Source organism: Vanacampus margaritifer, chromosome 6 (assembly GCF_051991255.1).
Source record: "Vanacampus margaritifer isolate UIUO_Vmar chromosome 6, RoL_Vmar_1.0, whole genome shotgun sequence".
Lineage (NCBI taxonomy): Eukaryota > Metazoa > Chordata > Actinopteri > Syngnathiformes > Syngnathidae > Vanacampus > Vanacampus margaritifer.
The window spans coordinates 8,124,661-8,150,996 of NC_135437.1; the positions used below are offsets into that span (position 1 = coordinate 8,124,661).

Here is a 26,336-nt window from a genome sequence, read left to right on the forward strand (position 1 = left end):
CTGGAAGGCAGCGTATTGCTCTGTGTAGACTGCGAGCTCAGGGCTCAGTCAGGTAGAGGTGGGAGGGATCGGGTGGAACAAACCACTTTGAGGCTGTGGGTGTCATATCAAGTGGGAGGAAGATGCTTGCAAATGGCCAAAGCCTACACATATTAACTAGGGGTCACCAAAATGGTGCCTGCGGGCACCAGGTCACCCCCAAGAAGCATATGAGTAGCCTGCGTGTTTGTTCTAAAAATAGCTCACCTGTGATGGGACATTGCCATTTTCTTGTAATGTTGTAGAACGGATTATTTGAAAATGTAAACACTTGCAGAGATTTATCTAAATGAAGTATACGTTGGCATTTATTCTACCTTTGGAAATCATTGTTGATCATACCTGAAAGACTTGAGCTGATTCAGTCACACTCGGAAAGGGATTGTTGTTGTGTTGTTTTCACAATCACATCAATATAATAAATTATTATTAACAATAGATAATTAAAGGCCATTTGAGCAAATTTATTTCACAAGTGTGTATTAAATGGGTAGCTCTTTCCAAGTATCAGCGCCCAAGAAGTAGCTCTCAGTTTCTCAAAGGCTAGTGACCCCGGAGGACCCCAGTAATGACCAGAAAAGATCATAAATCCTCAAAAGATGTGCTAGTTAAATTGCAAGCATACCTCACCTGGCACAATAATAACTCTGGGTCTATAAAGAAAGGCATTTAGGCCCAGGTCTGGACTGGACTGTGCTTACTGAGGAATCCTGCCTTAGATGCTCACTGTCTTGAAGTCTCACAAGAAGAAGAAGAAACAACTTTTTGCTTCGAGAAGGATTTATGATGTTTGAACGCCAAACTGAACACTAAATTGTAAATTGTGACTTGAAGGCATACAACTTTGGTGGTACTTAAAAATACATTTACAAGTGTTGTCAGACTTATTTGTTTTGGGTGTCCTGTAAAAGAGCACCAGTCCTCTGTTTTTGGACACGTTTTTTAAGTCCTTGGCAGGCAGGTTGTTTTCAGCTAAGTGTTGTGTCTGTTTAAATGACATGTCTATCCTGTTCAAATGGACGGGGTTTAAATCAGGAATCAGTGGGGTCCATACTATCTGTTGCAGGAATCCTTGTGTGATCGTTCCATAGAGACCATTTCTTAACAGACCTTTCTGGACTCCGTGGCGTAAGACCAGAGTCTCACTTAATCCTGGCAGTCCTGAGCTGCTGGACAGCTTCCATTTTCAAGCTTGATGTGCCTTTTGTCTGTTTTACTGTCACTTTTCTTGGCCTCCCACGGTAGTGAGTCTCCATTTGTCGTGGGGGGATACAGATCCACAGAGATCTGTGACACAGAGACATTACAGATGAGAGATACTAAAAACATGTTTTATTTTGTACCCCTCCCACACACTTTAAACACATTTCAACTGATTACATATTAAAACATAATAAAACTAATTTTTCCAAACTATTGTTCTCATTCCCTTGCTTGCAGTTCTCCATATTAGCGTGCTTGCTTCATTCTGTTTCTCACTCACAGGTGAAGTTTACTGTAATACTGACACATAAAAAAAAAAAAAATTCAAATGTGTATTTAGACACCACAATGTTCATTCAACCATATCATTTTCATGTAACCAAAGTCCACAAGTTCAAATCCGAAAATGTCGGCGGCGACAGGACAACACACTTGTTTTTCAAATCACCGTAATTCCTGAACCGCTAGCACTAGCAACGTAATTCCAACGGCTTCTGAAAGCAGAGAAGCGGAGTTTTATGTGTATACCACATATATTACGGTAGCTAGCAGATTGTCACATGTGGAGGAGGGGGGGAAGTTCCGCGTCATAAAGAGAGTAACTTCAAAGTACCGTAACTCCGGAACTATATGTGCTAGCAATGCAATTCCAACGGTTTCTGAGAGTGGAGAAACAGAGCTTTGCATCAATTCCACATACATTAACGGTAGCTAGCAGATTTTCATGTGTGGAGGAGGGGGAATCGCTGTGTCGTAGAGGAGACTAACGCAGGAAACAGGAGATGACGCATGTCTTAAATCAACGTATCCACGGAAGCATTTGCGCTCGCAACGTATCTGAAAGTGGAGGAGCGGAGCTTTACGTCGAGAGAAAACCCCTCTAAAAACAATAAAAACAGGCGGACTGCTATGATAATAGTACTGAAAGGGTTAATGTTGTTGTATCATTTCAAACACAATAGAAGGGCTAATCGAAATTAGCATAGTTATTTATAAATAAACATACAACTGCATCTTGAACATACACGCAGAGCAGCAACACATGCAGTACAAATTAAGCAAACAGACCTGTACTGTACTGTATTCTCTCTGCTCTGTGGGATCCAGAGGTGTCAAATCCAAGTCCAGAACATGGTAGCTCGTGTAGAAACACCGGCGGTGGCTAAAGCCAAACTGTGGCGGGGCTTTTATCTGCTGGACCTGATTTTGACACTTCAACTCTTCCCTCGCTTGTTGTGGTTACTTTACTGAGGGTGCATCTCTTAAATGCCCGTATGCTATATTTTACAAAAAGAAGAAGAAAGAAAGCAAGAAAGAAAAAAGATAATTTAATAATACACTTTATTGCGGGAGACACACAAAAAAAAGAAAGAGAGACAAGTTACAGTATTTTGTTTCCTATTAAGTAATTGCTGAGGAAGGATGACATACGTGTACATTCTTGCTGAGGCACATCATTCTCTGCATTATTTATCATTATCTACACACTGTACGACCTTCACGTTGTATATACCGTATATATAACCTCAAGGTCAAAGGGCCTGTCACGTTTGTCTTAGTTTTACATCTGCACCGCCACGCCACAGTCTACTGTATCCACGATGACCTTTCTCTCCAGAGCTCATTAATGAGCAAGGCGCTTATCGCCACAAATTGCCTCACATTATAATGAAGGAGATTCTTGCTGATGATGCAGTGAGTTGGGGGCGGACACTCTGGTCTGTCCATAACAAGGTCATATCAACGGATCGCAGCGGCACACTTTGCAAGGAGGCGCTTTTGAGGAACACATTACCTTTTGGATGTAAGCCAGATTTTCAACTCAGCTGTCACTTAAAACCACAGCATTGTTAAAGTAAGATTCAGAGTTGCAGGTCTTCATTACATATGTATCATTCATCCACTGTGAGCAATATCATTACTACACTCGATTCCAAAAGCAGTCAGCCAACGTATGCAAAATTATAGAACAGGACTACGAATCGCTGCTTCTTCAGAAATAGTAAAGAATTAATTTGCTGCAGGCCTAAAATGCAGAAGAGCTGAATTGGTTACATTCGTTTTGAACATAGTTGTCATGCAAAAATGCCCCCGAGGGGCTATGAGCAGTAAACAAATGACATCATAGTGATCTGATTGGATGCTTATCAGACTAAATGTCATCGCCCCCCTCCTTGACTTTCTAGGCTCTATATTCATAGATGGTGCAGTTGCAGTCAAGCATAAACTTTGGCACATCTTGAATTTTGTGCCAGGGCAAGCCTTGTTATGCTTATGGGGAATTTTGTGCCATGATGGGCATTCTGGTGTTAAGTTGTCAATGGCTGAAAGTCGACCAAAAATTACACCTGCTGGAACCATGCAAGAGTAGAAACAATTTTCGACAAATTAGACTTTCTTCCACATTAATAGAAAAAGTCTCCACAGGTGTGGACTCGATCTTTCTGGCATTCAGTAAATAGTCCAACTGAGAATATACAGTCTTCTGATAGTTATTAGTTACTATTAGCATTAAAGGTAAAAGAGTCGGGCAAAGGTTCCCACAAAACTTTTCATGCCCCAAGCTGTGCTCTATTTGCTCAACTTTGTCTAGGCCGCCTCCATGCAGAGTTTGACAGCTCACCATGCTGGAAGCATGAAAATGGAGCTCTCTGTCTGTACTCTTGCAGGAAAACCAAACAAGTTTTGAAAGTAGAAAATCCACTTTTCTTTATGTTAAAATCAAAATCCTTAAATATTGGTATATATATATGGCTGAGCAATAAAATAGCAACCCACAGCTATAGAAATGACATTGATACATTGACTGTTGATTCATAACATCATTGCTGAATCACTGCTTTTTCAGCTTGTTAGTAGTTCCGAGGAATTCCAGTACGTAATTTCAAAAAATAACAGCACACGCATTCTGAGCGAGACGTAAAAAAAAAAAGATTTTAATTTCAATTGGACCACTTTTCAAAATTCCATGGCTTTACTGTCTTTTAGTAATGCGTATGGCTTCCCAAAAATATCTTGGAAACACTCTTCTACAGAGCATGACAATAGAAACTGCTTGATGAACTGAAAATACAGTATGTCCCTTGGGAGCAGTGCGCAGTATAGGGATGACATCAGCGCATACATTAAATCATGACATTATTGCTATGTCATCATTGAATCACCGTTTAACAGCGGCACACTCATTCTGACCGCGTCACATGTTGACTCTGTAAAGCCACATTGCATTTGAGGGGTCAATCTATGTCATAAAAAATCTGCAGAAGAATTTGGCAAACTACTCATAAAATGGGATATTGGGCTATCAAGTTAATTTCAGGACTGTAGCCTGAGGTGAACCTCTCAAAACATCTGAATGCACAATTGTTCATTGTTTCTGTACAACATGCTGTTCTCTAAGGAAGCGGAATGTCAAAATTGACAACAGGGATGTTTTTCTAAGGCTGTCCACTTCTATGCCTTTCTGTGACACTTCCAGTCTATATACCTCTCTTGCAACCTGCTGATGACACTCTACGGCAATCTAAGCTCAGTGGCCACTTCCAAGCGAGAACATCCTGTTTCTAGATGAAGAAGACTGTTTACATAACAAAAGTAAATGAATCACGATATCTATGCATGGATTCATGGCTTCAACACCAGTTGTGATTCCCTCCACCCCTGTTCATTCACCTCCTTGTTAGAGAAGAGAAACAATGAATAGTTGGGCGTGCGTTTAAAACTTTTGACAAGGTCAAATCAAGTTCACCTGTGAAGGTTAGTCAATTTGACTTTGTCATCAGGTCTTGGCCTTGGCCTGGTCTGCTTAAAGGCAAGCATGGACTATGGCAACGGTAAATGATGCTTACTGTGACTGCATAAAGCTGTCTCGTAAATGTTGAGAGAACATGATATATACATGTTATATAAATGTCAATTTTCCTGCTGTATAGATTTGGTGGTAAATGTTGCATTTAGTGGTCGACCCCCACGTACTTTTCTGGCAAGATTACCTGTCATCTGCTCTATTCACAACCAGAAACTATGCAATTTGGGCTGAATTTCCACATCTTAATATTCAAAATATGAAATAATATACTTTTGAAAAACATATCCAAAACAGTACTGATTATTACATTCCAAGTAAATCCCTATGATTAGGAGTAAAAATGTGAGCATATCATTATTTTAACATCGTTATGGAAGTCCAAGCATTCCATCAAATTAAAAACAGACATTAGGCCGTTAAGACTCTAGCATGTCTCGGCTACCAGTGAGTCATTCATTTGTTCGACACCTCCTGCAGCCTCAGTTTGAATTTGTTCACCGACTTACTCATCAGTGGGAGCAGCAGTGATCTCATCAAGTGAGCGTCTGACAATGCTCTGAAAAACAAGGTTCAAATCATCGTTTTCTCCGTGTGTCATCATCCAAATGTGTTCAGAGTCAATCCGGTGACCAATGATCAACAGATTAGCACCTGTGAGGAAAATGAGGTCATACAATTTAACAACACTGAAAATCACAAAACACTATCGGGAAACATTCATTTAGTATAACTCAGGACAGCTTCAAGTCACGGAGATTATTCTCATTCTACCAAATACTCTGTGTTCTCGCTCTTACATTTAAAATGAAATTGGATCAAAAAATGGTAATGAATTGCAGTGGTTGACAACTGTCCAACTACGGAAATGGTCATTTATTCACTTTAATAAGTGTTAAAAAGGTGCCTTTACAGAAAAAATCTGAACAACCCAATGCCAGAGATCAGTATCAGGTCGATATCTGGCATTATTTCAAGGTATTGGAACTCGTGATGGTGTTCTCTTCTGACCATTTGATGATCAGGAACCAAAAAAGAGAAAAATGGAAAATTACCATTAATTTCATGCAAGGAAAAATTATATTTTGGGTTACATAAACCTTTCTGTAAAATTGTCATTTTCTGGGGGGTGGAATTGTATGCATCAAAAGTACAAGTGGTATTGGTACTTGTTATCGGGGACTACTCAAGAGTTGTGTACTCATACTGGAATTGAATATCACTTTGTTTGTTTTTTTTAACAATATAAAAAATACTGTATAGTTAATAGGTGTAATTAGGGTAATGATGAAATAGTCACTCATCTTCAACTTACCTGAAAGTCACCAGTTGGATCTTTGCATTATTTACTGACAAATTAAAGAAAATGTCAAACAAACGAACAAACAACCGAAAAACTAAACAAAACTCCTGTAACCCTCACAAATGTAGTGCATTCTTTCGTGGTCGATGCTCCTCCCCACCCTTTGATTTTACAAAAAATGTGTTTGTGGTAAAAAAAGTACTAAACTACAGTAAGGCTTAAATAACAAGACCAATGATGGAGAAATAATTGTGCAAGCAGTGACCTGCTCGGGGTAAATTGAGATATTCATATATTAAAACACATTATAGTAAAAATACATTTACCTAGTAATGTACATTATTCACTAATCACATCTCTTCGTACAGTTGGACTACAGCTTTAATTTTTGGGCTGCTGAGAAATGAAAATAGAGACCTTAACGAGTTTTTGTTTTGTTTTGCAAAATCGAAAAATTTTAACCATCTGATCTATTTTTGTACATTACTCAAAACTAACCCTTGCAACATGTGGACTCTGTAGCCAGAGTGGTAATTTTAAATAATAAATAAATAAATATTATGCCTGGATTGTTACAGAACTCTTAACTCTTTGACTGCCAAAAACGTTAAATAACGTTTCGTAAAATCCTACGGAGGAGCGCCAAAGACGTTAACCAAGTTATTTTTTTTGGTGGGGGGAAACGGGTGGAGGAAAGCCTTGGCCAGCTGTGCTGAAAGTATCAAGCAGATCTAGTTAGTATAATGACTATCTTTGGCCCCTAGATGGCAGCGATGACTCTCTTTGGACAAGATCGGGTAGGCGTCAGTAGAAGACGTGAGGCGGAGCTAGAGTGTTGAGGGGACAATGGCTGAGAAAGCGAAAATGGCGACCGGTGGCAAGCAGCTCACGCTTGATAATTTTTTTCAAAGAAGAGAAGCATCAACCAGTGCTAAAGAGCACATTGATGACGACGATGATGATGATGGTGACTCCGAGGTTGATGCCGAAGTTGGAAACGTTGACGCGGCGGCTATGATCATATCATAAAGCCTCACCGGCGAGCGATGCTAACGCCGGAAAACGCGGAGCACAAGCGAGCACGCTCAGGCGGACGCTCAGGCGGACGTTCAATCGGACGACGAAGAGTGCCCCGAGTCCAATGCATATTCATCGGAGGAGTGGGTACAGTCTGAACACGGAGAAGACACTGGTTATGGACTACGATGCCACCATGAATGGAGCGGATAAGATGGATCAGAACATTTCTTACCACCCGGTATGAACTGAAGGACATGAGGAAGCCAGACGTAACACCACCGTAACGTCACCGTATCATGATCCTGAGAGTAGACTTGATGGCAACATGACCAAACACACACTGCAGTACAGACGCTCCCCACCTTACGAACGAGTTACGTTCCGGACGATCGTTCGTAAGGTGAATTTGTTCGTAAGTTGCTTCAGTGCTATATTTTGTATTATAATTTATGTTTAAACCCTATATAAGTATATTGAAGGTTTATATAAGTATGTTTAAGGCTTGTACAAGTAACCTGCATTGGTTTGTGCTGAAAAAAAATTAATAAAATGGAGAGAATACGTACAGTACTGTACTGTACTACGTATGTTAGAGAGAGAGAGCGAGACACACACACACAGTATGTACATGTACGTAATAAGATAAATAAAATGAAGTTTAACTTACTTTTGGAAGATGTACTCGATGCTTAATGAGATAATGGAGGAGGAGGAAGAGGAGGATTTTATATCATGAGAGATTCTTCGTCGTCGCTGGAATCGGCTTCAAAAGTTATTTCCTGCTTCATGGGGACCGGCGTTTCTTCCTCCTCACCACGTTGCTCAGCCTCCAATGAGCTCTCACAGCGCCAATCGTCGGTATTAGCGGCGGAAAGAAGCACTACGCGCAATACAAAATCTAACTTACAGCATTTCTTTCCGAACATTTTTCGACATACTGTACGCGCAGAAATGTTCGTATGTACCATTGTTCGTAACTTGAATGTTCGTAAGTAGGGGAGCGTCTGTATATACTTGCTATTCCCCGGAAAAAAAAGCCAGCAAAAAAGTGTAGCGTCTGCAATCGCAGTGAAACTAATCTGTTGTGCAAATCCTGCTGCGTCCCCTTGCACGCAGGGGAGTGTTACAAAAAGAAAACTGTATTTGAAACATCCATACAATTGTAAATAGTACCACAGTTGCACACATTTGTAAATAGTTTGCGAAATTGTTTTGTCAAATTGTTACACTGTTGAATGGAAATAAACGTATTTTGCAATCCAAAAACACTTTTTCATTGTTGGTGGTGGTGTATTACAGAAGTAAAGCACTATTTAGGTGTTTGTGGCATCATTCATGGAAAAAAAAAGGTGTCAAATTCACTAGAGTGCATGAAATAATATCGTTTCACAAAAAGCTTGATTTCTCCGTATTTTGTTTCAAAACAGAGCATTTGGGTGAAACTAACCATTTTCTATTGTTGATTACTGAAAAACGGAATAAGGTAGAAACAAAACTTTTTTTCTGATGAAAGATGAGAGTCCAATCTTTCATTTGGTAGTATGTGTGTTTCCATAGTCCAAACACAACATTTTCTGTGGAACTTGAAAGATCAGTCAAAATGCTTAAATCGGCTGGCACCCACGGCATCCCTTTTCTGAAAACGTCTGGCAGTCACAGAGTTAATAGGGTTTTATACATTAATTGAAATAGTTGGAAATTCAAGAAGGAATGGGGAGAGGGGGGTATTGGAATTTTATTTTTATTTTTTTAAATGTAGGGGGTACAAAGCAAGTATACAAGCCCGGCAGACGGAATAGCTGAGTAATAAGTAGATTGTAGCTCACTTTAAGGCAGCGCAGGGGGTTAGTGGTTCCAGGCAGCACACAATGGGCCAGCAGGATCAATATTGACATTCTCCTTAGTGATAGCAGGGTTGGCTTGCTGTGGGTCAGGGACTGGACCTTTTGTATGAGCCAGCGTTTTGTGGTCACGGCTGGGGGACACTTACTGTAACCTTGGCCCGCAAGCATAATGGCGGTTCTGAGCGGGCCTGGGAGCGGTCCCTCCCCTTTATGGGCCTTTTTACCGTAAGAGAGCTCACTCCTCCAGTGGCCCGATTCAATCACAGATCATTACTTTGTCAAAACAGCTACCAGACCACGTTGGCACGTGTGCAGGCCAGCTCGTGTGGCGAGCAGCAACTCGGGAGAGCCGCTTGTTGAGTGCAGCAGTCATGGGAGATGAGGCGAGGAGAGCAAGAAAAAGCAAGCGCACCACTTTTGGGCAAGTGACTGTTTATTGCTTCTTATTGCAACAAGCACTAACGATTAGACAGATTTTCTCAACTCATGGCAAGAGGTGCTATAACTAAATAATAAAACACTCCATGATGTTGCTTTGCCGAAACATCTCAAACGTTGTTTACCTAAATTGGTCAATTAATCCGAGGCAAACTCATAAAAAGAAAAGGATGTGGGTTGTCCTGGTGGTCTCTTCCAACTGGCTGCAAGTCAAAGCTGTAAGGGATACCACACCACTTCTGTTAGTGCCCTGTCAGAGGAAGACCAACGTAGAAACATGTGGAAGAGGAAGAAAGATGGACAAAGGCAGACTGGAATGAAACTCACAAAAGGTCATAGTTTGGTATCTGACCCACAAAAAAAAGGTACACTTCCATATCGCTGCCATGCAATATTGCAAAAGACAACACGGGATCCATTCTTTAAAAAAGAAAAGGAAAAAAAAGAGATTTTACTACACTCACCTTAACATCATCAACTTACTGAACATGATCAGAAACGAATGGCGGTAACACTGTTAGCTCACGCTAATCTGTGCTAACACTGCAGAGCTGCTTACCTTTTGGCTTTGACATAATAGTGCTTCAGCCGCCGTGTCAAAGTGGTCATTGGCTGAGCAAGTCTGTGTTTTGGAACAGTAGGGAGGAAGTGCAGAACTCACACATTTTCAAAAATGGGCAGATAACAAAAGTTCTTCTGCTATTTCTTTTTACTCACAGTCATGACAGGTAAAAGTTTGAAGAGGGCTTTATTGTGTTTACCTTTTAATATTAAAGCTTCTGAATGCAGAAAATAGAATTTTGAATCACTACTGCCACCTGTGGCCGAAAATGGAAACTGCACACAACATTCGTCATGTACACAATGCGTAAATGACGTCACATCTCCAGACAGAGGGCGGGAAATTCCAACCCGAATCCAGTCTGAATACTATTGGCCAGAGGCTTGCAGAAGGACCCACTGTTAACAGCTATGATGTGAATCTAAATTAGAAGATGCAGTCATAAATGGTGAAATAAAAAGGCTATTGTGAAGATATTTGGGGGCAAATTGTTACAAAAAAGCAGCTTTAACAACATAACATAACTTAAAAAGAACCTGCATATTTCACTTCAAATGATATTTCCTAGCAAAAGGATATATTTTTTGGGTGGGGGGTCAGATAATATGTGGGCCAAAAGGAGGCGGGAGAAACAAAGCCTCGGAGGAGGTCATCTGAGGTGATGGAGGTTCTGTAGGGTGGGATGGTTTCATGAAAGACAGAGGCCGGGCCGTTGGCCTCCTCCGGGGATTCTGTTCTGGCTCCAGTTGCTGAGGTCTCACAGAAACACGCAAGCGCTGACTGACATAGGAACAGATGCAGGCATGTGCGCGCTTGTGCGCTTTGTATGCAGAAATAGAAATGGCATCCCAACAGTTGCTTCTTCAATGCGATTTGACCCAATGAAAGAGCCTCCGACTCGCCCACACGCACAGTTCCCAGTTGGTGAGCCGCCTCAGAGACCGAACCACTCGGTGATCCCTCCTCTCCTCGGGTCAGGTTTCTGCCTCTGCTTTTCATCCTCCATGAACTTCTCCTGCATCTCTTCCAATGAACCCTCGGCTGGCGTGCTGCTCTTCTCCGGGAATAAATCAGGGAAGGCGAACGTCTGGCCTTGAGCCTGAAATGCAAAGTCAACAACAATGAAACTATTGAAGAAAACCAACAATGATGTCATCAAAAAGCATGGAAACGAAAGATGTTTTAATGATGCAGACACAAAAAGTGAGATCTGGAAAGCAGGACAACGTTTTACCCCACGACATAATTCTTCCGGTTGTACAAACACTCTTCTCTCCCCGACTTTCAGTTTCTCCATCGCACTGCTGGATGTAATCTCCTGTCTCTCTCCATTTCTCTGGTCCTGATTTATTCAGAAGTAAAGGATGGTATCCATTATTTATTCCATACCAATCTCTGGCCATGGCTAATGCATCGCTGGCCCACCGGTCTGTCAGGCTGCTGTGCAGTACAGTACACACATACACACACGGGTCAGTGGGTGCAGCGTGCACACTTCCAACACCGTCTCCTTTCTTATCCTCTCCAATGGACACCTGGCAGCGCCTTTCAACTGGAGCCAGATTATTGCAGTCCTGAAATGACTCTACTGCATTCACAGCCAAATCGTAAGCACTGATCACTGTTTGGATCCAGTGAAAACCATTCATCATCATAAATCCATCCCCCAAGGTGATCTACGGCTGCAAACGGTGTAGTTCACACCGGCAGCAGCTTCCACGTGACAAATACACTTTAATTATCTGCTGGAGATCCAACATCTTGAAATAAATTGCCAGCACTGTAGATCAAATATTCCCTTTAAATATGTCAAGTATTTAGTTGGGGTCCAGTGAGTAGGCATAAAAGAATGGGCTGACACTGATGTGAATGTTACATTGTCCACCCCCACACCCCCCAACACCCCCTCCCCAAATACCGAGAGAGACAAGCCTTTCATTACCACATAGTTTGGTTTGATTCCCAAGAGGCAGAGCGGAGTGGGCTTCCAAAGCTTTTTAAAAAGGGAGAACGAGCGATGAGGCAGCTTTCACTGGTATTATCATTTACGCCGGATCATTACGCATGTGGCCAGGTGCAAGTACATGTTGTGTGCATGTTTCCTTCTCAGTTGATATGAGACTAATAGGCACCAGTTGTTTGGTTTACCTCAGCTGCTATCAGCGACTTGAAAAAGGAACAACAGTGACTCAACTCCAAATCCAAATAATAAACTCATAATATAATCAATTCATGTGTCATGACAGGTCACACATGCAAAACAGGATGTTTAGGAAGTCAGTGGACGCTCTTTAACATGATGAAAAAAGAGCAGTCCTGCAGAAAATGGGATGTTTAGCTTGTGAAGTGTACGATTTTGTACAACAAAAAAAAAGTTTTAGGGTTCAACCTGCAAAATGAAGTCCTTTGGCAAAACAATTTTACATTCCAACATTTGTAGAGGATTACTGCCAACACCTACTCTGTCTATTTATTTGATGAAAGACTGACATGACATAAGCAATACTCAAGATATACCGTAAACTATATTCCCGTTTCATAAGCCTTTCAAATTTTGACACATTTTGTTAATGCTACAATGTATTATTCTTTTTTAAATATCTGTCACTGTCTTAGATATTTCCATATTGTGTTGACTGATGGCTTCTCTGACGTTTAAAAACCCAATATGAATAAATAGCACCGTACGATATAAAAAGATTTACATATCATATTAGAACAGCACAGTGGTGTAAGTGCGGTTTGAGATTGAGATTGATTTATTTGAAATGGTAAAACATGGTTTAAAAAGCCAGAATTAGCCCCCCAAAAAACAACAAAAGAAGAAAAAAAACAACAACAAAAAACACTTGTAAAGAATACAAAAAACTAGTAAGTCACCAGATACATCCTTCACAAAAATTAATTTCATTAAATAATCATCAATTCCATAGTCAATTTTGCAGAGGCAGTTACTGGTTGAATTATTTATTTATTCATGAAAATAACACGGCTTATTATCACTTAAGTGGTACACAAACATTGACGTCAGCATGGATGATATGAAAATGTTTTCATAATTCAAATTCAATCATTGTAAATATAAATTAAAAAGATTCTGAATTGTCATAAAGTGCAATAAGTCAGGTCTTACATAAATGTAACAAAATACTTTTAAATTCATGTGGACAGTAAATTTCAAGAAAACAGTACGATACAAAAATATTTAACCTTTAAAATTTTATTTTCTTGTTATTTTATGGGGAAAGGATATTAAAATAACATTCATGGCTTTATGAATCGATATCACACTCAAAAAGAAAAATCAATTCAATAGATTATTCGATTTTTTTTAAAGCATTTCACAGTACATACACTAACACCACACAAGACCAACACAAACGAGGGTTTAATGTTTAGTGTTGGCAGATGTCATTATTTATGTAATTTTTTAACAAAGGCCTTGTCAGTGGTTTGGCTTTTAACTTCTGGTATTTTACCAGAGGTTAGCGTGTTTCACTCAGAGTTGAGGAGTCTGTGGTACAAATCTGTGTGTGTGTGGGGGGGGGTCTAGCGGCAGAGAAAATGGATAATAAGGATGGACTGATTATCGGCGCAGATAGTCAGCATTCTGACGAATATCTGCATCGGCCATGTTGCCTAATCATATGCCCGATAATGGATACGTTTTAAAAAGTGTTAACTTAGGGAACTAATTATTTACATTTCCAGAGATGCTGTTGGCCCTGCACCTTCTGTTATTGTTTGAAATTAAAACTAAGATAAGTAAAATTTTAATACAGTACTTAAGACATTTAAACATTTTGGAAAACTATTTACTGTAGAAAACAATAGAGAGCTATTTACTTAAGTTTTAATTACATTTTTGAAAACATGCTACTGCCCTTGGGAGATCCCTAAACATTTTGTTGGATTTTTAAAATAAAGATGTCTATTGACATATATTTGTATTATTATTAATAAACTTCAATATTTAATGAACCCTAAAAGTTGTTCAATAATCATATTCTTAAAAATTCAATTACAAATGGAGTTTGTATTTTTTCCAAATTTGATGCCAATATTTGCCCTTTTAGAAAATGAATATCAGCTTCAAATATCGGTTATCGGCGTCCTTTGACTACTAATAATTGGTATCAGTATTGGCTCTGAAATAAGTATATCGGTCTATCTCCAATGGATAATCCTAATCATACACATTAAAATAACTTTATGCTATCACAGGCTCGGCTATGTGCAATTCTGTGCCTTTTTTGCAACACTTACTCCAAAAGCTTCACGCAGATTGAATTGCGTGAGATCCACAAAGAAACTAACTTCACAAAATAGCGAAATGCACATCTTATTGTTGTAAACGCTTGGCAGACATTTTTTGCAGGGTTCTCCCAAAAAAAAAGCGGTTGTATTTTGTTTAAAAACATTCATCACATTACAGCACAACTTAACCTGTGTCTCCCTCGGCCTCCAAGTGCTCCCAGTGGAAACATTCTGTCCTGTGTGGCTGTCTGCCTCTCTCGCCTTGTCTATGTGTGAAAGCGAGGAAGTACACGTGTGTGTGTATGTGAGAGAGTGAATGAATGAGTGTGTGAGTGAGTTAGAGAGGGAGTAAATTGAGTGATTTATGGAGAAGACTGAAGGCAGAGCTTTTTCCTCACCCTGCCATCATCTTCACCACGCTCTCAATTGAATCAAGCTGCCGTCGTGGAATACTAGGAAGAGGCCCCGACTCCGAGCCATGTAACCGTACCCCTCTTTAGCACATGAACAACCCATTACACCCACAGTTTGCCTCAACTGGAAAGAAGTTAGTCTCAACTTCCAATATATGTTTGCTGCCTTAGGGTGGTCCTATTTGTGCCAGTGAGTCAGGGTCATAGAGCATGCAGGCAAAATGCACGTGCAATGGTGAAAAATGGCGGTTCCAATCTCAAATTGGACAATCCAAGTTTTGGATAGACTTGATTTGAATAATTTCTCACAGAAAACAACTCTGGTGCAATGGTGATAAGAAACGCTATCAACTGAATCAAAATCACTTTCTGGGGATAACTAAGTGACTGCAGACAAAGTCCTGCATCAACAGCTAGAAAACACTAACAGCATGGAGGGCCAGTAGTTGGTGATGGCATTTGTTTTCACGCATGAAACAGTCGTTTGAAAACCCTCCAGCGTGTATACAGCCGTGGTTCGAAACTGCTGTCGCACTGGGACCCGCGTTTTCCTATTGTTGCCAAGTCACAATCTTTTATAAAGGTTAAAAACAATTGTGGGAAAAAAATAAATAAAACATTCATAAAACATAGCCTTTGAAAACAAAATATATGAATCATATTTTATATGGACATGCTTGCAGAGCATGTTATTAGGAAACTGTGGATGAACTTGTAACTGAATGTACAGCAAACAATGAAATCAATTATGAAAGCTGCCCCAAAAAGAGCAGCAGAATTTTTTAATTGTCAATGATTTATTTTCTTTTTTAAGGTAGATCATGACCCAAAATACAATTTCTCAAGCATACTTTGTCCAAAAAAAATAAATTATAAAAAGCAAGTCCAACCTTGGATGCACTTGAAGTATTTCAATGGACACGCGATGGAATTCCATTCCTACAGCAGCGACGTAACCCGAATTTGTCCTTAACTTAAACCTGCTCAATGCAGGAAATTGAATTTCAAATCACTACTGCCACGTGGCCCAAAAAATTAACTTCACGCTCCCTTCTTCACTGACACACTGTGCACATGAAGTCACATCCGCAGACAGGGGGCAGGAAATTTGAACCCAAATCCAGTCTGAAAACTATTGGCCACAGGCTTGCAGGAGCTCCCATTATGAACAGCTATGGTGTTAATCTGCTAATCAGAAAATGCTTGAGTCATAAATGGTCAAATAAAAAGGCTATTGTAAAGATATTTTTGGGGCAAATTCCTATGTAGAGCAGCTTTAAGTTGGAACAAGCCACTGTCCATCAGTAATTTACATGAACTCTTTCACTGCTATAGACGTTAAAAGACGTCAAGTATAAACCTACGGAGGGCCGCCAATGACGTTAAAAGACGTCATCCAATTTTTAATTTTTTTGGGGGGGAAACGGGTGGAGGAAAGCCTTGGCCAGCTGTGGTGAAAGTTTCAAGCAGATCTAGTTAGCCTAATGACTATTTTTGGCCCCTAGATGGCAGCAATGACTCTCTTGACAAGATTGGGTAGGCGTCAGTAGAAGACGTGAGGCGGAGCTAGAGGGGACAATGGCTGGGGAAGGGAAGAGAACATGGCGACCGGTTGCAAGCGGCTCACGCTCAAGCAGTTTTTTTCAAAGACGAAAAGCATCGACCAACGCTAAAGAGCACATTGATGACGACGATGATCATCATCGATGATGATGATGATGGTGACTCCGAGGTTGGAAGCATTGACGCGGCAGTAGAAGACGTGAGGCGGAGCTAGATGGCTGAAGAAGCGAACAATGGCGACCGGTTGCAGGCAGCTCACACTTGGGAATTTTTTTCAAAGACGAAAGGCATCGACCAACGCTAAAGAGCACATTGATGACGACGATGGACGATGGAGTCACCATCATCATCATCGATGATGGTGACTCCGAGGTTGACGCCGAAGTTGGAAGCGCTGACGCGGCGGCTATGACGACGTCATAAAGGTTCACGGGCTTGCGATGCTAACACCGGAAAACGCGGAGCACAACCGAGCACGCTCAGGCGGACGTTCAATCGGACGATGAAGAGTGCCCCGAGTCCAATGCATGTTCATCGGAGTAGTGGGTACAGTCTGCTACTTGCTATTCCCCGGAAAAAAAGGCCGTCAAGAAAGTGTAACGTCTGCACGCGAAACGGACAATTGAAGTGAAACATATCTGTTGTGCAAATCCTGCTTCGTCTCCTTGCACGCAGGGCAGTGTTACAAAAAGAAAAACTGTATTTGAAACATCCACACAATTGTAAATAGTACCACGGTTGCACACATTTGTAAATAGTTTGCGAAATTGTTTTGTCAAATTGTTACACTGTTGAATGGAAATAAACGTATTTTGCAATCTAAAAACACTTTTTCATTGTTGGTGGTGTATTACAGAAGTAAAGCACTATTTAGGTGTTTGTGGCATCATTCATGGACAAAAAGAAGTGTAGAATTAACTAGAGTGCATGAAATAACATCGTTTCACAAAAAGCTCTTTTTCTCCGCTTTTTGTTTCAAAACAGAGCATTTCGGTGTAACTAACCATTTTCTATTGTTGATTACTGAAGAACGGAATAAGGTAGAAACAAACTTTTTGTTTGATGAAAGATGAGAGTTCAATCTTTCATTTGGTAGTATGTGTGTTTCCATAGTCCAAACACAACATTTTCTGTGGACCTTGAAAGATCAGTCAAAATGCTTAAATCGGCTGGCACTGGCGACATCCCGTTTCTGAAAACGTCTGGCAGTCAAAGAGTTAAAAGGTCCCAATATTGTAAAAAACAAAAAAAGAGCTCATACAAAAAAAAAAAGCACAATCCTGTGCTTTTGTACATAATAACAGCAATGCATATAAAAAACTTACAATCTCTAATTAGACTTAATATAGATGCTAATGATATAGACTTGCTAATGCACGCACACATTGAGTTCCTCCACATTTTGACTCGATTCACAAGCTTATTACGTTCCCATTCATCTGACGATTAGCGTGGATTTTAAACATGGAAGGGCCAAAATATGCCCTATGAAAATTAAACTGCACTAAAAAACAAAACACCAAAGGGTGCTAGAACTGCACAAATGGAAATTAACTTGACATTTTTAACAGATGTGTTCCTTTAATATCGTCACATGACGATGACGATATTGTGGCAGCCTTAATATTGCGAAACCACGATATTGCCATTATTGTTACATCCCTAGCGTAGGCTAACTTTTGGCATTGATGAGCCAATCAGAGGCAGAGTAGTGCGGGTCATGTCAAGGAAAACAATGCTTCAAATGCTCCCCCGAGCCAAAATGCTGACCTAGAAAATTCGCTCAGGTGAACTAATTTGCCCTCGTATACGGGATGCTTGATCGCGGCGTGGGTTCAATTCCCGGAGTGGACCCTGCCGGTAACACACCAACTACATGCGCTAGTTAAGTTGTATAGTAGCTATAGGCTGGTGCTTGATTTTTAAGTACCAGTAAATTAAAAGGCAAAAATAGGGACAAATAGTTAAAGATTCAACACAAAACAATTTTGTTTTTCACTATTTTTGTTCATTGTTCACTGCATATTTTAATTTGTTTTATAACATATACTTTGTTTGTCTCATGATAAATACATTTTACATTATTCTAGGCTGGTTGTGTTAGCAAACAAGTCATGATAATTTTATTATTGTGAGAAAGTAAAAATTTTCTAAAAGAGGGACTATACTTTTTTTTTTTTGTGAAAATTGAGCGTATTCCCACTTCTTTAGGGACCACTATACCACTGTGTACAGCCTGTGAAACATGGAAGTGATCAGAAAAGCGAGCAGCGCACTACGCATCTACTGACAGAACACAACCGCCAATCAATAGTGCTGCTCTGATTGGCTGAATCATTAAACATGAGTATTTTATCACAGCACGTGGGATTTTAACTAAAAACAATGCTACAAAATGCCAGCCAACGGCAATATCAATAACACAAAATACAGTATACTCAAGTAGCCAAAACAGCACATTTCCAATCTGTTTTTAGCTTTACTTTTTTTTACTTTTTAAACTCTGACTTCAATGTTTCATCATTCCAGGTGTGAACATAGTGAAACACTGGACAAGTGAGCACTTTTCCAGCAGTCTGCCGCATAGCCCATTGTTATACATCTTTACTGGGCTGTCCACTTGTAGTTTCTAGGGTACAGTAGTTAATTCAGGAAAATGCCCCTAAATCTAATCAAGGTTCAAATCCAGCGTGCAAACGCAGAGAAAGATGAGAAGTGAAAAGAAATGGAAAGACGTTCACAAAGAACAGCTTTGTTCTATATGACCTTTGCTTCTAATTTCTCACAAAATGACCATGAAGTACAAAAATAGCTTTTGGAGGAAAAAAAGCTTTTGTGTATTCAAATATAATATTTTTTTTCTGCGTGTCCGGCAGTCTTGGAATGCATGTGAAATCAATATAAGGAAAATGTGAGCAGGGTGAGTCTTCTATTATTCATTGGTTGAGATTTAAGTATGAAATATGGAAGACATAGTTGTTCTGACGTGATGTGTTAAAATGTCTTCGATAAAAAGAGGAAGGTGCCCGTGCCGTGCGTGTCTCGTTTCCGTTTTTTGTCTGAATAGAACATTATGGCAGTCACGAAAAGTTCATCAGTATCAGATAATCTCAAAAGAGCGAGAGAGAATGTCCATGACATGACCTACATGTTTCAGAACTCAACTAGAACATTAGCAAAATAAATAAATAAATCCCCAATCTGTATGTGTAAAAAATGGGACATTTTGGCTCAGATAATCTAAGACAATAAAAATAAACAAATAGAATACTTTCATAGTCTGAGATCAGACCTTTCCTTTGTGGCGTCTTAACATTTCTGAGCACTTGTTGAGCTCAATCGGGAGTGAATGAAGGGTGGGGTTGTGTACTCCAGCTTCTTGGGTGACCGCACATGACTGAATTTCTGAATAGAGGAACTCTCACTGAGGTCAGAGAGTCTTAAAAAGGCTTTAATCAGTCTGACAATGCGACTGACTTTATATCAATTGTTGAGGAAGGATAATCCAAAAGCCTCTTGAGAGAAATGGCATCCACAAGGCAGTTCATTAAATAAATGCAACCAAATGTTGGTGGTCTTTAACTATGACCATATCTGTACAGTGAAACGGAGGTGTTGACGAACAGAGTGAGAAATCTCTCGAGGCAGCGGGTCTTGTGGCCGTGGTGGCCGTGTGGTGGGATGAATCATACCGGAGTAGACGTTTCGACAACTGATAGTGTGCTGGCATGTGCTGTGTTTATGCGTGTGAGTGAGAGCGACACCCGCTATTCAAGTTGTGGTTTAATCCAGTTTTCAACACACGCTAGGAGAGTCTGGCGGACTACAGAAGGAGACCACAGTGGTGAGGTTACGGGGATTAGAGCTGGGGTGACCCCAGTCTGAAATAGTGCATGTGTCTACGTCTGTGTGAGTGTCGGCAAAGTGCGTGTGTGTCCGTGCCTGTGTGGATGAAGGCTTATTCAACTTGTGTTGACTGAGCGTGCATCATGCCATTTTTTGAAGATGTGATGACTGAAAATGAAATGTAGACACACATAGTTTTTGATTTTTGATTTTTGACCAACACTTTGAGAGAATAGTGCCACACAAAAAAGGACAGCATTATGAGCCAACACATATTTGCAAGTCAGCTTTCTTGGGCCTAATCACAGGTGAAAAAAATCGGCCTTGTTTTAACGTTCTCTTTAGGTCATTTAAGATCACAATGCCCAAGTATGAGAAAAGTGCAGCTAGTAAATAAACCAAAATCAGATGGACTCATAAGTAGCTTGTTTATTGGACAAGGTTTTGGCAATGTGTCATCTTGCAAGGCTATAGATTTTGGCAGGCAAGAAGCTGAGAATTAACAAATGTGTTTCCAGTTCTTCACTTGTCATGATGGCTGTGTCTTACACTAGATAAAATAAGGAGCTGACTTCAGATGATTACTGTGGTGTGTCCAGAAAATCTTCCGCATGTTGTTGCCCTTGGCTTTCCGACTAAGAAATGCTACCTCTCTGACATCAACAACTGTCTACTTATTTTAATTAGAATGGAAAATTAGGCCTGCCAGTTTAACGCATTCATCCAGACTAATTAATTACATGCAAATTAGTGTTATAAAAATAACGCAATTGATCGCGAGTGGCAACGGAACGGAGCGTCGGGGAGCGACGGGACGTACACCGTTGAAAAGCTCTCAGTCAGGCAGGCTGGCACTCTTCAACAATAGAAATGTGTATTTCAACATTTCTATTCCTGGTGTATTCAATTGATTAGTCATGCACTACAATTTTGTAATGTCATAGAATTCAAATTATTTATTTGGGGACCTTTAGCAGATATGAGATTAACACATATTAATTAGATTAATTAATTAAAAATCCTGTAATTAATTATATTAAAAACTGTAATCACCCGATAGCACTAATTAAAATTGAAACATAATAGGCAATCTTTGTAGTGACTGCATATCAAAAAAAGATCCACATCTGGCCAGATTTTCCCCATCCAACTTTCCTCACAAGTACAATATGAGAACTTTGTTTTTTCACATAGTTATGCTATGTAAGGTAAGCGGTTAAGAAGATGGATAGATGGATGGATGGATAGAGTTACCTGTAACTAAGAGCAGTGACCGTAATCAATCATCAGTTGACTTTGTATACCACCACTTCTCTCAACAGTGTCATGTTCACAACCATTTATATTTATAAATATAATTACTGTATATTACATAAATAATATACTATTCATTCATGTAGTAGTAGTAGTTGTCACTTCACGACTGACACATTTATATTTCTGTTGCTTATTTCTTTCTCAACTGTTTCACATGTGCAGTATCGACTTATTCAGGTTAGGGCTGGGTGATAAATCGATTTTTTGGTGATTAATTCGAGTGTTTTGTTGTGGATGATTAAAAAAAATATAACCGCTGTTTTTTTTCTCCCTTTCGCCCCCGTGGGCTTCCGTAGCGTTAGTTCTGCCAGTCGTGTCCTCACACACTCCATACGAGAGGACAACAGCAAACAAAATCCCACAAAAAAAAAAACCCAAAAAACAGTTTAGGTTACCGTGGAGGAGTCTAAGTATAATTAAATATTTGATTCAAGATAGAAGTTTTGCACATTGATTCCAAGAGAAGAAATATGGTTACTTTTGTTAACTGATCAAATAAAAGCAAAACTTTTCAAGTTCTTGGTTTATGTAAAAATATATAATGATAATAATAATAATAATAATGTGGGGGAAAATAGTAAATCAAATTTTTGGTTAGAAAAATCAGAGATTTTATTTTTAGGAAAAATTCAGGTCACCTCGGGCTCCTTGCATACATTCCATGCTATTGCAACCTCTGCAACAGGCCACTGTAGACTTTCAGTCTATAGGTTATTTGCGTATGATACAGTTTAAAGTTTTTTTTTTTATTATTTTAATCACAGAAAAGAATGTCTAAGAAGAAGAAGTAGAAGAAGAAGTAGAAATGGCAAAGGCAGGAAAGAAGATGCAAAAGTTGGAGAGATGTGGCTAGATTAGTGTTAACAGCTTCAGCAGCCAGGCCTCTGGGTGGCCCACACATTCACTCTTACTTTCTCAATAACACAAGAGAAACACATCCACGCTCAGAATCTCTCTTCACTGTTGCTCCTCTATCCAGACCTCAGTCCTACAATCCAAAAACAGTGGAGTGGGGGACAGATGTGATGTGGTGGTGGTGTGTGCGTTCATGCCTGTGTGTGTTTGTGTGAGTGTGTGGGGGCAAGTTTGTGGTGAAGGTTGTCCCCTTCACAAAATCTGATTCAAATTAGTTCTGAAGAAAATATTTCCTCTTACACGTTTGCAGTAACAAACATAAGCAAATATGACCAGTCCACTAGTGAGGTCATTTAAAGGTGCTCCAGTGTGTCAAAACAGTCTTGGGTAGAAGAGGGAGGCCTGGAAAGGTCAGATGGGATTGCTCTGTTGACACTGATTCCGTTGTCTGGGTAATTGACTGCCTAATCTGGGTTTTAAAAAAGCAATTTAGTGTCAGACGATACAAATGTTTAGCTTTTGTTTAAAATCCCTTCACCAAATTCACACAAACCCACTGCACAAATTGTCATTTATTAGCATAGATGTTTTTTAAGCCACAAGGGCATCCAATTTGTTAAGTACACAATTCAAACATAAGTATTCCGTGTGTAGACAACGGCCAAAGTTCAGACATTTGCCACCTGTGAAATCACTGAGTGAGACTCTGTAATTAAGAATCCTAGCATGTAAAAATGTGGTCAAGTTTTATTCATTCGTTGAGATACGAGTTTAATTTATACCTTAACTACACTTTAACTCAAAACAATTCTATGTCAAACAATCTTTCCCCACTGAAATGAATGGAAATGCCTTTAATCTGTTCCGGCCTAAACAAAATACACGATTTTTTTTTTCCTAATGTGTGTGTTTTTAAATAAGGAAAATAGCACAGTCTGTATTTGATAAAAACATATAACAACTTAATTAAGAACTTTATTCATATCACAGCACACGCTAACCAAATTCACGACACTTGCGTTGCTTTGCGACACCGTATCGTCAAATTTGGCACGGTACAAAAAAAAATGGCCGATTGAAATACAGTCGAAATGGTAACATAGAAAGCTTGTTGTTGTTGTTGTTGTTTTAGCCTGGCAACTATGTCCTGTCTTACAACATGCTATGCTATGGAACACTAGATATTAGATAAGAACAACCGCCTTGCGACAGTACATTTATCGTAATGGTGAGTTGTCTTTTAATGATTTGTTTTTATTTGTTTCTATGCCTTTTGCATGAAATTGAGCCGTTAAAAAGGTTGCGGCCAGCTATAAAATATCAATGACGTCATTGGTAGAATAAAAATGAAACTATTGATTAATCATTACAGTAATGAATAATTTCAGTTGACAAAAAAAAAACTTTATTCGTTTCACCTGTTATACACGTTCTGTAAACAAATTACTGTCCTTAGAAACTCCAGGTCTTATGCATGCATACTTTATGTAGCAAAGATCAAGAATCAGACAGGTGTATGAATAAGGTGCAAGGAAGAGACAGACTGCACAGTGCGTCCAGTGAGACATAAATACGCATGGGTGAATACATCTGCCTGGTAACAAACAGTGTGTGTGAGTGTGTGTGCGTGTGTGCGTGCGTGCGTGCGTCTATGAATGGAAGCACACGTGCATTTTCATGCCCAGGCATGTCTGCTCCCAGCCTGCTCCTGCTACATTTGGACCATGGTAACAAAGCTCTCAGGAAGAGAATCATCACCATCTAAATACACACCCAACCACCCACAAAGATGCTGACATCCATCTGGTGTTGAAGTGGACACTAGGCTAATAACAACAACAACTAGGAACAACACAACCAAATATTCCCATGATGAACAACAAGCGGTGAATCAGTCTTGAACTGCCCACTTTTATACCTCACACCTAAACCTTGTGAACCCCCATGACGCACACATAAACAGCTGTTCACTATCATTATCCCTTCCATCTATGTCACCCCCAACCCCCACAATGTACCCCATTTCTTCCCCAACAACTCATGTAAACAACCCCACCCTCTCCATTTCAATCACCTCCGCCGAGCACCCTAGCTCGAACTATCTAGGCTATCAAGCACACACACACACACGCTAAGACCCCTAGACAAAAACACACAGAGTCACCCCTACAAGCATATGCAACATAAACATCCAAGCAATGCCCCTGCCCCCTCTTCCACTCTCAGGAATGCATGGCCAGCTGGTGGAGAAAATAAAAAACGAAGACGCATAGCAAAACAGGAAATACATCAGCAGGGGCCTATCAGAGGGCTTTATCAGGCCAGTGGCGGCTCAACTGAGAGCCTGGGTGGCGCCGTATGCTGATTGGCTGATCAAAGTGGCAGCTGTGTCATTACAGGTCAGGGGGTCAGAGGTAATCAAGAAAGGTTACGGGCATGCACATTTGCGCATGTTTGTGTTGTCGTGGCTATCTAAATGAGGGGAAACTGGAAGTGAGGAAGATGCCAGAAGATGCTTCTGGATAAGAGACAAAGTAAGAATCACTTGGAGGATAAAGAGAAATGGACATTGACTTGCCAACAAATCTTTCTATGGTGGAAATAATTAATACTACCTAATAAAAAACAAATTTCTCAAATTTGATACTTTTGTCAGGATGCTAAAAATAAAACAAAAATGACTGACAATAAAATGAACATCACAAAAACTTATGATGTTATCTTGGTGCGTGTGGTATAAATGGTATAAACAATAAAAGTTATGAAGTTCCCCGAAAGAAGAGATTTGGACCCTATTCGCGGTAACAAATGTTCAGAGATCACTGAACGCAAAAGACGTCACTTGCTTTTACTCACTGTTCCGTCCCCTTCCTGTGAGCTACGACTGGCTAGCTTATGTGGCTAAACATGATGCGGAGCTGCGCAGGTTAAAGTTCCCTTTGCTTCCAGTGTCAATATAGCATAAGTCACTAATCATCTCCTCCATGGTGGTGCAAAAGCTACATTTTTATAAATATCGTCATCATGACGGGAGGATGGGTAGTAACAGGAGAAAGACGGCAAAGCCATGCTAATTGCTAAGCTATCAAAATGTAGTCACAAAACGCTGAAACAAATGCTTGTGTGATACAGCACACTTGTCACATAAACAGTACACTTGTCGCAAAGCCTGATTGCCAGGAGAAGCAAATCAGTTTATTGGACTCTGCAAAACAGGGGTGTGAATTGCCTGGTACCTGGCGATTCGATTCGTATCACGATTTATAGGTCACGATTCGATTCGATTAATCCCGATACAAATCTATAAATTGATTATTGCGAAAAAAAATTCTACCCAAATTTAGAAAATACTAATCAGTAAACTTGTACAAGTACGCTGTAACATTTGTATGAAAATGTATTTATCTAAAAATTCAGGCTTATAACTGAGCCACTGCATTTAACAAACAGGTTGCAGTCTGTTTCATGTCTGAACAGCACTGAAATAAAATATTAAGGCTTAATGTTCCATTAATATAACATTCTTCCATACTTAAAGTGTGAATCCTAACCCTAACTAAGTAAGACGTTTTGTTGAATATTCCCATAAAAAAATGTATGTTTAAAAATCTATTTGGCCGCATATCGAATTGATGCGAGAATTGCGCGCTGTAATATCGCGATATATTGCCGAATCGATTTTTTCTAACAACCCTACTGCAAAATGTAAACACACTAATTAAAAGTACAATATAGGCACATAATGACTAAACAATGACTGAGAAAACTTTCTATCCTTTAGTATTTTCTTTCAGTTAATGAGACACAACTATTATTAAAACTGTTGAACTTCAGTATTATCAGTTCTCACCTCCTGATTGTCACATTTTCT

General features: G+C 39.8%; 1 protein-coding gene across 1 annotated transcript in view; it reads right to left on the minus strand.

Moving 5' to 3' along the window:
• Positions 1 to 10,381: 10,381 nt before the first annotated feature.
• The window catches only part of mrpl23 (mitochondrial ribosomal protein L23), a 48,398-nt gene continuing 32,443 nt past the window's right edge, over positions 10,382 to 26,336 (minus strand). Inside the window, exon 5 of the mRNA XM_077569584.1 lies at positions 10,382 to 11,313. Coding sequence (XP_077425710.1) covers positions 11,149 to 11,313 — 165 coding nt within the window. The 3' untranslated portion in view covers positions 10,382 to 11,148. The remainder of the gene's footprint in view (positions 11,314 to 26,336) is intronic.